Source organism: Malaclemys terrapin, chromosome 11, assembly GCF_027887155.1.
Source record: "Malaclemys terrapin pileata isolate rMalTer1 chromosome 11, rMalTer1.hap1, whole genome shotgun sequence".
NCBI lineage: Eukaryota > Metazoa > Chordata > Testudines > Emydidae > Malaclemys > Malaclemys terrapin.
The window spans coordinates 38,006,412-38,022,734 of NC_071515.1; the positions used below are offsets into that span (position 1 = coordinate 38,006,412).

A 16,323-nucleotide genomic window follows, 5' to 3' on the forward strand; every position below is an offset into this window, starting at 1 on the left:
TCTTAGATTGCGGGTGCTTGTACAAACACTGTAAAAATGCCAACACTATAGACAAGGTAACATTACTTCCCATAATTAGGTTGTGACCATGGGGTTCTATCGCAGTTACATCAGATTTGCCTCTACCAGAATAAGCCAGAAGAAACGGAATTTATTTATCACATGACCCCTCTCCCTCCCCACCTCCCACACACAAAAGTCAGAACATTCGGAGAACGAGATTTGCAAGCGTTGCCCCCAGGATATACAAAGATGTGATATACCAGCGCTCATCGGTAACATTGTGTTTTTATTCTAAAGCAATTTCTTCAACCCCCTTTGTTAAGGGGAAGTGTATTTATAATAATTTCCCTGGTAACATGAATTTTAAATGAACTAGTAATAATATAACCCAACCCAGACACTATGTGAAGTCTAGCCCATAAAACATTAAACAGCAGACAACATTTGGATTGTAGACATCCGCAGACTCAGAAGATGCACGTTGAGTAACATAAGATACTATAAAATGCCAACTGGAATACACTGATTATGCATTTTTTATTTATAGGCGGATGAAGTGAAATATACTTTCGTCTGAAGAACATAAAACTAATCTACATGTACCAGTTCAGTTTTTGATCTATTCCCTGCAAACTGTAACACAAAGCATCGTATTTGTATAATTCACGAATAGAGTTTATTACTATTTATCTTATTGGTTATTTATTTAAAATATTAATAGCTTAACGCTGACGAAATAATCGATGAGTGTCATAGAAAACAATGGTAGGTCTCGAAGTGGTTAAAATATGTCTTCGATCAAAGTAGTTTATTCTGTTTTGTTTACAGATCTACAACACGTATATTCAAATCTGCTGGGGTAAAAGTTGAAACTTAACAAAAGGATACACTTCTTTTCTCAGCGTAAGTGACATTTAAAAAATAACACAGAGGAAAAACTAAATAATATTTCGAAGCATTGTTGTCCAGCGAAACACAAGGATCAGAAAATAAAGATTTCCCGGGTTAACCAGAACTCTAGGAGTTAAATATTTCTCACACTAGGAATTCCAGGTCTTGTCATCAGGGGATGGCGCAGGGGCGGCAGTTACTTGTCAAACTAAAAAGTGATGCGTCGGGACGATTTTGCTGGGAATACAGAAGATCTGAATCTTAACTGAGCATTTTTAAACGCGATAAGAATCATGTCTTCCTGGAAGGACATGTCTGGTTACTAACATTGCTAATACCATTTCTACGTTTACAAAATCGTTGTAAATCAGGCAAGATTATGTAAATAAAAAGGAGGAAACAAGATGTTTGTTTCTTTCATGAAATATTCTGTTAATTATGGCAGTAAGATTTGTTTTCACAAGGAATGTATCAATGTCTGTTACAGACGATTACATGGATGGAGATAACTTTCCTAACTAAAAGCTATTGTGATCATCTCGGAATAGTTTATTTACCTACACTGTACCTCAGTTTCTACACTTAGCGGCTTCCTTTCATTTGTATATATTTGATTGTCAATTTTCTTTCATTTTTTTAATGCGCGAAATTAAGTTCGGGCTTCCAATAATGTCTAAAAAATTGATTTATGGTTAGTATAAAGACAACAGTATAAATAACAAAGGAGACGGGCAGCTGCAGCTCGGATTGCTATGGAAACCCTAATTAAATTATCACTATTAGATGGTTTCTAATTTTTTTTTGCATTCTAAGCTTTTTCTATTTCAGATAGGTAGAATGTAATACCAACAAAATAGCCCACCGAATTAATGTGTGCAAGAGATAGCTAATCAATAAATAAATGCCAACCTCTCGGAGGTTTTTGTATGCAGAAGTTTATCAGAAACAAAATGGCCGAGTGTTCCGCTTTGCAGCTTGCATTATTAAAACAGATACACTTCCAACTTTAAAAGGTGGCTTATTTTTTAAAATCTAAATAGATGTTCAAACGGCACCAGACAATTTGAAATAAATACACTTTATAAAAATGCGTTAGGGCTATTTGTGTGATGCCACAGTTTGTTTTACTCTATTAAAGACTTACAGTCTTAATTAATCCTTACATAAACTACAAACACCAGCCACTGTTACAACTGTTCAAAACTACTCTCTCAACTAGTTCAGACCAAATATACTAAATAGGTGAAATGTAATAGTCACCAGGGACCTGAATCAATCTCCCGAAGTTATGGTGAATAAATTCTACATATATCCACATAAATACATTAAGACGAGGATAAATAATTAGTGATACAAAAATGTCTCGCTTAAAACAATAAATACATATCATTTAGTCCAATGCAATCCTTACATTACGGAAGAATTCATAAATTAACTTCTCTGAAATAAGTTTATATGCAGGCAAGATCCCATCGTTCACAATTGGTCTAAAAACACCTCAGCATGACGCGCTGCTAATACTAATTGATCTATAAGACTTACCTTCAAGTACATCATTACCAGATTATTAGCCCCTTGGTTTGCAGTATATTGCACTGTCATGCTTTAAACAGCTATAAAAGAAAGGATCCTTTTCATTGACTTATTTAGAGTCGCAAAAAAAGAATGTAGCTGTTAGGGGAGAGAAATCCACTAATACTGTTGGCACTCAGAGGAAAGTAACACTGTAACGTCAGAAAAGTGAGGTAATTTAAACGTGAGTACATTTCGCTCTCTCAATCCGTCCCAGTCCACTACAGATGCGTTAGTTTGGGTGCTTCCTGAATCCTTCCCTGAGATGTGTGGTGAGAAGTAAGATCTGTGTATGTAGGATGAGGGTCACAAGGTCCATGGTGATGGTTGCCTGGGATCTGAGCAGCGCAGCTGTAGTCCACGCTAGCAGATGAAGGATGAGAAAGATGGCCGATATTGAACATTGGGCCAGGAGCTGGCATGGAATCAACAAAGTTACCTCCGACATAAACGGGGCTGCCCTGCAAATTGGGATTGGCAAAGCCGCCGCTGCTTTGCATGGTGTGATGGTCATACTCTGCTCCCGGGTATCGTTTCTGCTGGGGTAAGCAGCTGCTGAGAGGTGCTGTATAAGCAGCCAGGCCATACATGTTTTGCTGTGATTTGGCAAAGGATGTTGGCGAAGGAGCATCATAGCTAAGACTATTTACAGTTGGAAGCTGGCTGGAATATCCTACGTGATTTGGGCCACTTAAGGGTGGACTTCGGTCAGGGGACTGTCCTACAGGAGAGTGCATGATCCCTTTGGCTTTCTGGTCTTTTTTGTACTTCATTCTCCTGTTCTGGAACCAGATCTTTATCTGGCGCTCCGTCAGGTTCAGAAGGTTGGCCATTTCCACTCTGCGTGGGCGGCAGAGATACCGGTTGAAATGAAACTCCTTCTCCAGCTCCACCAGCTGCGCGCTGGTATAGGCGGTGCGGACTCGCTTGGAAGCCGGGCCGGGGGGACTTTTATCTTCGCAGTTGTCTCCTGCTGAAGGAAGAGAAACAAATAAAGGTTGATTCTTGTATAGACCCTGACACAGCAGCCAGCTAAGGACGGGACAGTGCTCTAAAGATCGTTCTGTACAAACCAAACCAACACACGCCACTGTCCCAGTTCTGACGAGGTAAATGACTCTGCTATTGTCAGGAACTGGTCCTGTGTGTGCCCTGTCCATGCAGACTCACTCTCACCGAACCTGTGCCAGTGACTAGAAACAGATCAAATCCCGTGTACCTTGGCTTTGCTTTCCCCTGCTCTCTTCCAAAGGTGTATATTTACCACACCGATGCGTAGTTGATGTAACATAGCCCTTAAGATATTACCAAACTGGAATTCAAATTGTAAATTGAGACTTAATGGGCAGAGTACTGACCGTTTTACGGGAAAGAGTGTGTCAGAGATTGCTGATGATTTCAGTATAACCCCCTTTCATATCACAGTAATTAACGATGAGGTACACACTATTCCGGCTTTTTAAAAATATGCCCTGAGTCTGAGCACTCTGAGATACTCCTCAAAGAGACTTTAGTGGCCTCATATCCAAGTCCCTCTGTCCACTCGTGTCTCTCTCTCTCTCTCTTTTTTTTTTTTTTACCGGACCTAACACCCGATCCTGCTCCCAATTTGCACAATGTCAAAACTCACATTGCTTCAAGTGGGAGCAGGCCAGGCTACTTAATCCGGATACTTAATCGGGATTCTTTATCCGGATTCTGAAGCACCAGAGGCGGGGGAAGTCATTAATAAGGAACAATGGTGGATAATAAAAGAGATGAAAATAAATTAGATATCGGGGGATTTCTGAATAGTCTCAATTTAACTGAATGGAGAAAGAGGGGGGACTGGTCCCCCTTTATTTTATCCCAAACCAGAGCAAAGGCCAAATGGCAGGATTGTAAACCAGCAGAACTGCTAGCAAGAGTAAAACAGACAGGGGACTGGCTTTATCGCTTTCAAATCAGAAGAGATGCTCCCATTACTGGAAAAAAGACTGGGGACCTTTCCAGGAATGAGTGTTAGGAATACGTGGTTTTCAGTGCTTGTGCTGTCTACATTTCTAAAGGCTCCGTACTAGAAGCCATTTCGGAGTCAAGGAGGAACGACAGATTGAAGCGTTTAGACGGAGGGCGAGGAAATGCTGTTTTCCTCTGCACGTCAGACGGCTTGAATGGCGAGCAGGAATGTAAACCATACATGTAAACCTGGAATGTAAACCTGTAGCACTGCATTACCTCCTCGAAAAGCCTCGCTCAAATCGCAGGGGACCAAAGCATCCCGCAAATTCGGGTTCTAATAGACAGAATTGTTATTTACAGTGAAACAGGCCCCGAGCCGCAGAGGACTCGATTTAGGAACCCCTCATTCAACTATGTCAGACGCCACAGAGTCGACATGTCAAAGATTTTAGGGGCACTCTTTCCCCGTGCTTCATTGGCCCCTCTGCCTTGCTGGGGAGGGGCTCTGGCCAGGCTGATCAGTGTGCTGCTTAGCAGAACCAGGTACAGCTGGACTGGGGGGACGTGAAGGGGTGACCCCAGGGAGGGGAGCGTGACGGGTACCTGAAGCGGCGCAGGGGTTTTTCTGCTTGGAGTTCTGCCGGGACTCTTTCATCCAGGGGAAGATCTGTTTGCTAATGGTGGCCGTGGAAGAGCTGGAGGAATTGGGGCCGCCTTTGGTTTTTTTCGGGGGGGCCGCATTGGTGGGATTCGGTGGGGAGGAGGGGGGCAGCGCAGGCGGCTGCTGCTGCTCGCCTATACCCGGGGGCTGAGTGCCTGCTTGGCTGCCGCCGTTGGTCCGCATGCAGCTGCCATTCAGCTCGCTGCTCTTGTGGGTTGGGGCTCGGATGGGAGCCGAGCTCTGGATGGAGCAGGCGGAGCTCGGGTAGTCTGTGTCCAGGGCGGCTTGTGCATAAGGCTGGTGGGCCGAGCTGTAGCTGTAGGCGTCGGCTTTGCTGTAGGTGTAGCCCCCGAAGAGCCCCGAGTTATCGTAGTAAGCGGTTTTCTGCATCTTGCTCTCTGGAATCGCCAAGGCCTGGGGACCCTGCTCAAATAACATTGACTGGGTCCCAGAGGCTCACGTGTTCGGCCTGGGCCACTCACTGCCTAGGAAGCCACCTAGGGGGGAACAGCAAGAGACAAAAGAAACTTTAATTGAGAAGAACTGGTGTGATTTCCTAGACTTTAAAGCCAGAAGGGACTATCCTGATCTAGTCTGGCCTCCTGCACATGACAGGCCATAGAACCTCACCCACCCAGGCCCATCACCTCTGTCTGAATAATGAAATCCTCAAATCTTGATTTAAAGATTGCAAGTTACAGAGAATCAGCCTTTTACTCCAGTTAAAACCAGCAAGTGACCACTGCCCCGCGTGCAGAGGGAGGCTGTAAAACCCTCCCTACTATCAGGAAGGCAGACATCTCCTTTAGCCACACACACACACACACACACACGCCCTTACAAACACACATGTATACACACTCCCTCACATTCCTACATATAGACTCACATACACGAACTCATTCACACAGTCCTACACTTTGACACTCAGACATGCTAAGATTTGGCCAGTATACAGATTCCTTTCAGACCCTTCATCTGTAAATTTCACACGCCTTCCTTTCAGATCTTTTCTCTTTGCAGAGAGAGGGAGACTATGGATTAACTTGATTGAGAAGCTACACTGAACATAAATGTGTGAAAAATACATTAAATACGTTAAAAATAATCCTAATCTACTTGAATAGTCAGACAAATCCCTCAAAGTCTTTCTGAGGGTTTCCTTCTTTCCTCTCTAACCAAAAAGCATAGATCAAATCACTTAAGTGACGGGATGAGCATTGGGCCCCATCTCTTTCAAATCTGAACAGATCCTCTGATAATGGCGGAAATAATGTGCGAACAATCGCCCAGACTTTAGGAACACATTTCAGGATTTGTTTAATTTACCCTCGTTCTAGTATTTTTTAACTTTGAACTGACGCTTAATACATTTACGTCAAAACACCTGAGCCATTAAAAATAAATGTGTTAGTCTTTCAGTGAAAAATGTGAGGTTACATTGTCCCCCAGTATCATTGTAGTATAACTTTAGATCGTTTAAAAAATCCCAGATGTATGGAAATTAATTAAATACCGTATTTCTTTTGTGCATTGTATCTATACATTTTTTCCTCCCCTGTGTTTCCCAGAATGTGTTCTAAAACCACATATACCCCTTCCTCTCCTTTTGTTTTGTTTTTCCAGCTGCACTGTCATATTATCATTTATTTTGTTATCATATATGTGTATATATTTATCCATAATATGCTTGATTGGTGACCCTCCTATACCATTTTGGTATGAGAGATAAACCCACCTCCCCACTCCCCCCCCCTTTTTTTTTCTGGACACGCAGGCGCAAAAGTGTGAAAGAGCCCCAGTTGACATGATGGATTGAACCCGAATTAGAACCTGAAAAAAATAGAAAATTCCATCTCTATTGTAAATTCTGCCTCTTTTTTCCTTGAAAGATTCCTAGGAAGTTAAAGTATAACTAACACCATTCAGTAACTTAAGTTTGCACTATAAAGAAAAACGCTTAGGTCAGCTACCCTATCTTAACTCTTTGATTAATTTTACCCTGCTCAAAATCTTTCACCCAACGTTTCTTGTTAGTTATTGTCAATCGAATCAATCTGAGACCATTTATATGGTTTGGTTTTCATTACAACCCATGTACTGTTTATGTATTAGCATGCAAAACTTATTTCAGATTTCAGTATTTTCCTCTCAAACTGTTTGGTCTGGAAAATGTATCCAAATGAAAAGTTCTCCATATAATCAATATTTTTGTTCGGATACAAAAGCTATAAACAATTTGTTGAATGTAAATCTGTATTTTATCTTTTGCAAGATGGGAAGTAACATGTCGTTTTGATCAATGCTATAATGGGGCTGCTACAACTTCTTTACTGGTACCCTTAGTATTTTTATGCGTTTTTTAAAAATGCATCTTTTATCCCCTCTAGCAAAATAAAGTACGGAATATTTCACCTGACAACATAGCCTGTATTTGAGAAAATCTCAGGTGTCTTTCTTTAATGTCTAAATGTATGAACATATTACAGGAAAGTGGTTCTAAAATATTAAAGCAGTCCTGTTAATTGTTATTCCTCAGTCAATATTTATGCAAGGCTTTAGTAGTATGTTACCTTTAATTGTATTTGTTTGCTGCTAGTAATGTGTAGAACTCATTAGCATTGGCATTCTTTCTAAAAGTTACCACAATATATATTCTGAACTAAGATAACGAAAATTCGAGGTCACTTTAAATTGTTTATGCTGCCATCTCATCTTAAATACTGCTTCACCAGAGGAGTTCTTTTCTTTCATCAACATGAGCTGATAACTCTTTGGGAAGCTGGTAGGGGCAGAAAAACTGAGGCTTAGCCCCAACCCCACCCTGAAGAATGCAATAAACAGAGGCCTAAGAAGTAATAATCAAAGGCTTATTGTGAGTGCTAAAAAAATACAACGATTCAGACTCGGCTATCTATGGTTTAACTATCTTTCATAATTTACTTTTTGCAAATAATCCACTCAATTAATAATTTTCTACCTTTATCATTTACATTTTCAGGCATAATCTGGACTGAAGCATTTTGTTAACACAACACAGCATTGTGCCTATTCTTTTATATACAAAATAAAATATAGTCCCCACAAGAATACACAGAATCTTAAGAAACAATATTACTGAAAAACTGTTAAAAGCCTTATTTCTTTTCTGAAATACGAACTGCTTGTGAACTCTGCTTGAACCTAAAAAGGAGGCAATGGGCCATAAATCACATGGACAATGCTCAACTGTTTGGTGGCTCATCTTTTAGATCTTTTTTTTTTTTAATCTTTACACGTTTTGACTTTACAAGCGCAATGCATAAGGCCATGTTTTTGTATGTAACACCAAAAGCACCGGCTCAACACTTCTTGGTTTGGCCAAAGACAGTCTGCAGAAAAGTAACCTCCAAATGGTTTGCCAGCGTTGTGGGGGGTGGACTGAAATGCAGTAGGGCTAGGCAACCACGAAGTATCCATGTCTGTGTTTCGAGTTTCCCTCCCTACTATCCAGAGAGGTTAACCTCATCTGAACCGTTATACATTACATATGGTAATGGGGCCCTTTGTCCTGTCTCTGTTTTCCAAACCCTTGGAAGCTGCTACTCCTCATACAGTTTATATCTGGAAATCAGACTAGATATAAGAGATGCAAGATTGTTAGACAAAATACCTGATTCTTCCACTTACACACACACACACACACACGTGCACGAAATACAACAACCTCAAATTCTGACAAGTTTCCAGTCTCACAATTGTGTTCGATCCGACACCCAAACATATTCATATTAAGCAGTTCTCTACTAATACTTCCACTACACTTAATTCTGCTTAGGATCAATATCTAATATGATACCGAATAAATAACAGGCAGTAAGAGCGGCCAGTGGAGTGGTTATTAAGCAGCCGGAGCTCTCACGGTGCATATCAATGCACCTGTCACTGTGGTTTGTAACAAAATTTATGACTGCTAGTACTATGGCAGTAAACGCTTCAGTAAGGAATGAAAAGGAAAACACTTCTCAAGACCTAGCACTTTCAGAAGGGTAAAACAGGCTACGCGTAGGAGGAAGACCAGCAAAAGAATTCCCTACTCCGCAAATTTTCCTTATTTGCAGCGTGGAAGGGGACATATATATAAAGTAGCCAAACAGTTTCCTTCTTTACTGCTTCTCTATCAGAGCACAGACTATTTTCCTTCACGTTTCCAGGGACTTTTGAACCCCTCTCTGCTTATCTGTTATTGTTTTTACCCCGCTTCCCCACTTCCCCCAAATCACGTTCTACTAACGGTCTTTGGATTTGCTGGAATATAGGTTACGAAACGGACGGATAGACTGCAACATGAAGACTTCCAGAAGATTAACTCCCCCTCCTCCCAATTTTTGTGGGGGAAGAGTGACTGATGTAATTTGACCATGGCTGCCACTGATACTGAAATGTATTCGTGTTATAGATTGTACACAATGGCTCACAGAGGGAGCCGCGTTTTAATAGGTGTATGTTCTGCTTCTCTTCCAGTGATTTAAGACTCTGGGAGCCACCTGATAACATTGGTAAATCAGGATCATAATGTTGGTCTTTCTATCTGACCGATTTCAGAGTTCTTCTGAGCAAAGGAGAGGTCTTCCTAAAATATTGGTCTGGAGCGTTAATATTACTGTTTGTAACCAGCCTTTGGTACATAAAAGCAGCAGTAAAAGGTTACTGGCTTTTAAAGAGCCCCACTGAAGATGGTGACAAATTCCCATTCGGTGGGAGCAGGATCGGTCCGAATGTGGTTCTATCAAATACTTCTTTTGTCTTCCATTGGTGTTTAAATAGGTTTAATAATGAGCTACTTTAAATGGGGCGACAGCATTTTAAATAATGTTATTTAGGTGAAATAGCTTTTACAGTAATAACATTCTTCGTGTTTGAAGTATTGGGTTAACGCTATTAAACAGTAATAGATTTGAAAATCGATTATCAGTTACCATGTAATGTATGTTAGCTTACACTAGGGTGATAAACTTTCAAGCATTTTTGTTCTTTACATATGATAAATTATCCGTGGCAACTACTTCTGTAGCAAGCGAGGTGACAAATCTATAGAGACAAAAATAAAAACTCACCACACTTATGTTTTTTCTTGATTTTTGACTTTAACTCTTTTTGTAGGATCTTCGGATTCCTTTGGATAATCCGTTGGGACGTACCTGAAACAAAAGTGAGAACTTTCAGTGGAAGCTGTTTTGTTTTGTACTTCCTTCTTGATAAATATCATAATAAATTCACGCCTTTTATGTAGCAATTCTCTCTGTCTCCAACTCCACATCAGCTCTTTTACTAGACAGATAACAGGTGCTTCACATGTATTTACTAACAACACTTTGAAAAGAAGCCTTTGTTTTTTACACGATTCAGCGGCAAAACTTTATAGAGGCCTTGTCCCACTTTTCCAGACAATGCAGTACATACAGCTCGTGAGTCTAGCACTCAGGTAATTAGAGCCCCGAAGCTTTGTAACCATTTGGGCGGAACGTTTGATAAAATAGCTCCAACTCGGATCGAAATAAAAAACAGTGCCACATTCTCATGGCTTCCTTAAGGCTTCCAGCACCTCCACAAGTTACTAGCTACTGTAGCAATGTTCTTTGCCTCTTAGGGGGAGGAAGTGGAAACATGGCAATTGTGAATTGTAACTTTTTTCCCCCCTCAGCAAAAGGATTTAAATCCATCTAGCGCTGTACAGTGTAAGTGATAACTGCATGCATTTCGCATGAGTAAGGAAAAGCATGCACTGATCCAACCATCACACTAAGAAGAATGGAAATTTACTAGAAAGACCACAGCGCCATTACCACGGCTCTCATACATTATGTATAGCTGTGGTTATCTCGGTTTTGTCACAACAAGAAAAAACAAGGCACAGCACTTGTGCACAGATCTGCCACCCCCGGCTCTGATCTATGAATTTAGGAAAGAGGAATAAAAATTTAGTTGGAACTACCTTTTCAATTCCCTATTTAAGATACGTAAAAAACTAAGATAGAAACTTAGCCTGCTGTCCATGCACAACAAATATTTGTGGATCAACATGAACATTTTGCATTTCCTTCTGTAACGTGTCGACTAAGGAATTTGAGAACATAAGGAGTGCCAGAAAATCCCCCCACCAAAAAGCCCAGGTCATTATAAAGACGATATCTAGCAACCATAAGCCTTTGAAATGACCTTTGGCTTGTATAGCAATAACTCACCACTTAATGAACAACCAACGGAAGCGCCTCCAATAGCTCACAACATAACAGAGCTTGCAACTTTCCACCAAATCTTCTCTGTCCCTATCCAAACGCAGTATGATGCAGCATTCCCCCTCCAATTCACCTTAATTTATGCTGGCAAACTGGAGTTTGGGAAGTGGCGCTTCATGATTACACACGATGCTCTACCAGGTTCTTGGTCCAAGGCCTGTCCCGGTAACGTCTTATATAATATATTCACGTGGGCGTACGTCAACTTTAAGTGCTTTATTTTTTTTTATAACGGAGTTCATTAGAAATAGAATAGTACGATACAGTGTGTAAGAAGAAAGCATAAATTCGGTACACCTTAGCTCTTGACCGGAGAGATCATAATATTGTTATCAAGTCATTGTTATCCGCTGTTGATTAATATGGTAAGTTTTCATTTTGTGTCTAATTAATTATCGACTTCTGATCCTTTTTGCAGCAGCACTACAGCCTCACCACCAGCTCAGTGATATCATCCTTATTCTAGACAGGGGTTACTTTGCAACCAGTTTTGCAGAGATATATTTTCTACCCTAACGCGAGCAACATCCGAAGTTTGTATTTCTAAGGATCTGATGCTTAAACACGTTGACTTCATGCCATCTCACCGAAGCTTCGTCAAAGAAATAGAACTGAGCTCTGATAAAAAGTTGCCAGGGATAAATCCCAGGAAATCTTTAGAACTATTCAGGCATGGACCCAATATAGGTATTATTGAAATTTTAGGTGAAGTTATAAGTGAGTGCTTCCATCGAGCCAAATGAAATGCTGCTTGCAGTAATTGGATTCAGCTGACTAACTTGGCAGGCCAGCAGCTTGGAGGCATACAGCTAAGAAAAATGTTCATTGCCTTTAAGTTCTGATCGAGCAGAGCACACGCAATTGACAAAACAACTTTCTTTCCGTCCTTTCATTGTTCTGCATAAATATGGATGAGCATCTAAAATGAAGGAAGATTTGCCTAAGAGATATAAAGACTTCTGTTCAGATTTCGTCCAGCAGTGCCTTATTCTGAGTTTCTGGTACCCAACACAAAGGTTGGATGTTATATTATGCTCATTTCAATAAGTATAATCGGGAAAGATCTTCCATAATTCATATATTTTAAAAGGTAGAAAGTTATTTAAAACACGAAGTTTGCATTTAGTGGGAGGTTCTGGCTATTTTAAACAGCAAAAAGTTTAGTTAAGGTTTAAACATGTTTCTGTGAGATCCATTTATTTTTATTAGGCAAAATAGGTATGAAATTTGTTTGTATTTTATTGCTTTTAGACCCCAAACCCTCCACTAAACATTCCCTCGCTGAACTCGCTGTCTCATTTATCAGTTGAACAAATTATGGAAATAGATTTAAAGAAAACTTCTTGGTGTATGAATAGCATATAGTACTTTAACAGCATGTGTGACTGAAATAAATAAAAAACCAGTAGCTCAGATAAAAATACAGCATCAAATGATAAGTATGAACGAAAGGCTAAGGAAATACGTGAGTATGTGAGTGCATTTGCTAAGAGCATTCAAGAAACCATTTGTGGAGGCTCCCTTACCGGTGAATTTGATTCAAATCGTACAATAAAGATCAACCCGGTTACACCCTGCCCAGCAGTCCAAGTCAGCGAATTAATAGGATGCTCTATAGTATTTTGGCAGTGACAGTACATGAAAAAGTTTTTCTTTCTTTTATTTGTTCAATTGTCATACCATACTTGAAACCACCAAAACCAGGAGCGGGGCAAACATATTCTCCTGAACGTTTGGAAAGTGTTTCGTTTACAAAAAAAAAGAGCATATAACTATGATGATACTGCTATAAACGTAGATGGAAACATATTTCTAGACATATTTTGCACTCAGATCACAGATTACTAACAAGTTATATTTAGTCTCTGACTAAAGGCGATAATGCAGATCTATGGTTAAAGGTTCCATTTTGTCATGCAATTGCTTACCTGTGTATCAATTTATCATAATCCTGGGCTCCTCGGTCTCAATATCTGTGCTTGCAGTTGTTAGAATATATCCTTCACCTTTTGTCTGCAGACAGTACTGTCCTAAACCTGATCTTGCGGTTTTACAGACATTTTCATACACCAGTATTCCCGATAGAATGAAAACAGGTTCAGGCTCAACTACCAATAAAAGAGGGCGAGTGGAGTTCGGAATTTGTTGTTGTTATTGTTGTTGTCGTTGTTTTTAATTCACAACAACAGTCCTTGGCAATCAATCCCACGGAATAAAAGTCAGCAATTGGCCGGCGAGTGCTTTGTTTTGGTTTTAAATCGTTCGGCCATTTATGATTTTTTTTAGAAGAGCAACAGAAACCCCTTTATAATCAGAAATATAGGCGCTGCCTTAAAATACAAGCATATTTGTTCACGTGATCCTGAGAGCAGATTGTTCTGATTGAGGCTGGAACTTTCACAATGTCCGTCCTCTCTAAGCCCCCCAGAGTACACATGTCTGGGGGTAGTACACGGGGATCCAAAAGCACCCATAAGCTTCACGTGAAAGCAAGGCAGCAGTCCAATGCAAAAACGTCTCACATTCCTGGGTTGTATTATTGTTTTAGGTACCAAAGGGCAACAATTCCTTCCCGACGTGTTACAAATCCCTTTGGATAAATTGATCTTTTTGGTAAAGTACTTTGCAGACCTTCTCTTCCCAGAGAAATCAAGCATTCTTAGACAAATTGAACTACCACAGCAACCTTCAGTGGAAGGATCCCTTAATCCATGAACATTCTATCATCCCGATTATATTAACCCTTTTCTTTGGGGGTAAAATAAATACACAGGATATTAATGTGAATGGTAGATTTTTCAGCCATCGCTGATCAAATAAATTATTAAATCAGAAATTTCCGATAGAAGATGAAAAGAAATTTGGATTTTATGTGACCGAAAATATGGTTTAATAAAAACTTTGAAGTACCAATATATACTACAAAGCTGTCTGAAATGGTTTTACTAATATGCACTAATCTTTGTTTTCTCCTTCTCTATAGGGGGAAACATTTAGGTAAACTCAGATTTTCCAGATCGGAAGACTAAAGAAGCCTTAGAAAAATCGCCTTACTTTCTGTTTGTCCCCTGAGTCTGATCTCTTTCTGTCTCTCTCTCTCTCTCTCTCTTTCTGTATATGTATATACATATATACACCAAGAGATAGAGAAAGCACTATATGTATACATGAATACCTGTACATGTACACACAGTTAGAACACTCTTTCTATATGTAATGAGTGTATACAAATGTCCTGAAAAGCTCAAATTCTGTAAAAATGTATTTTAGCTCCTTTGTTTGATTTTCTAAGGTGTCTATAGCTATAAATACACCGCATCTAATCTAGGATCTACTAAGATTTCATTACCATCCAAAGCATGGAGATCTGACAGTAACGTATTACCTTACAATACTACCCATAAGTGTATTGTAACATTTATCTAAATTACCTTGCTTTTCCTGACTTTGCAAACAAGTTATAAAAAAGAATGCAGTCCAGTTACTGAAGCACGCGTTCAAGGTAAATTATTGTTTAGGACTCCGGATTTATGATCTTATATTTCTTGGAAATGATGTACTTGAATCTTGCATCAAGTAAAAGTCGATTGTTCTTTGCATCAGTTTCTGCCAGCCATATATTTCTATATCAGTGTATCTATCTATAGATCTATCTGTATTTACATAGAGGTATGTATGTATGTGTGTGTGTATGTATATATAGATATATATAAATATATATATTCGGAATAGTGTTCACACATTTTCTAATGACGAAAATCTCGTTTGCTCGTTACACAAAAGTGAAAGTGCAAAGTGCGCCATTAATCAAGTAAAGATCAAGAGGAGGGATTGAGAAGAAAAATCTCCCTTTTTATGCTTAATTTGTAAATATCTCTTAGCAAAAGCCACAGAGGGGTTCATTTAAGTTGTTATACGGCATAAACATAACAACAACAGCAAAAATTAAGATATTGCACGGGGACCGCAAAAGCAATAAAGAAGTGTGAACCTCCAGCGATAGTAGGACTCAAGCTTTGAGTGAATTTGTCTCCAGTAAAGGATCTGAAGACTTCTTCAGTCGGAGCATATGTTCATAGAGCAATAAAACAGAAAGATTTACAGTCTTCGCCCGCCCCCCAGCAGCCTCGCACCCTTTCAGGAATTACTTACGATGATTTATAACAACAACTCCGGCAATTGTCAAACTGATCAAATATCCCAGGCTATATGCAGGAATAAACGTTATTATTAAAGCGTTTCAATTTATGTTCGGGGCCATGTTACCGCGTGGCTTTATGGAGTTTGGTTTCTTTCTGGGCAAAGAGGATAATATAAACTTCATTGATGAAAACAGAGGAGTTATCGTGAAGCAGCAAAGCTGGTGTTTAGTCTCACCACCAACGCGCATACGCGTTTGTCATCTTTGAATAATTGAATTAATGTGTTATTGTTTGAATGTATAATTCATAACAGAGGAAACTTTGCCTCTGTCCTGCCACCGAAACGGAAGTAATAAAAGCTACAATCTGGGTTTTTAGAAATTACTCCAACGAGGGATAATAAAGAATATCCTGTTCGCAGAAAGTATTTCCAACCGACTATGGGGTTTAATAGAGAAATCTCAGCCTTGCGGTCTGTGTTTTATAGGATGGGGAAACATGGTTTGTATATAAAAACTGCAACCCTCAATTTTCTTTCAGCGTGGACTACTGGTTCAAAGTTCTAAGAGTGTGTGTCTCCCGCAAAATGACCCAAAGACTGGGGGGTTTTCATAGCTTTTTTTTTCTGTTTTCAACATCCTCTCCCCGCCCCCGCGCCACTCACACATACACACACACACACACACGAATGCTCTGCTAATCATTTCAGATAGAAACCGAAAAGGACCAGGTCAAAACTGGGCATTTACCCGACAAAAATAAAAATAAAAATAAACCCTTCCCTTTGTGTAATCGTAGCAGTAATGTCGGGGGAGGGGAGAGAAGCAAGCTCGGA

The 16,323-nt window shown here is 39.8% G+C and overlaps 1 protein-coding gene across 5 annotated transcripts in view; it reads right to left on the minus strand.

Moving 5' to 3' along the window:
* Positions 1-271: 271 nt before the first annotated feature.
* Positions 272-16,323, minus strand: part of HOXD3 (homeobox D3) — a 38,006-nt gene continuing 21,954 nt past the window's right edge. For 3 of the 5 annotated variants that reach the window (XM_054044640.1, XM_054044639.1, XM_054044638.1), the window contains 3 exons: positions 10,165-10,248; positions 5,011-5,565; positions 272-3,439 (listed from right to left, as the gene is read on the minus strand). In XM_054044640.1, coding sequence (XP_053900615.1) covers positions 2,688-3,439; positions 5,011-5,506 — 1,248 coding nt within the window. In that variant the 5' untranslated portion in view covers positions 5,507-5,565; positions 10,165-10,248 and the 3' untranslated portion in view covers positions 272-2,687. Of the gene's footprint in view, positions 3,440-5,010; positions 5,566-10,164; positions 10,249-13,274; positions 13,358-16,323 lie in introns of those variants that run through there. The other 2 variants (XM_054044641.1, XM_054044642.1) reach the window with 2 other exon arrangements.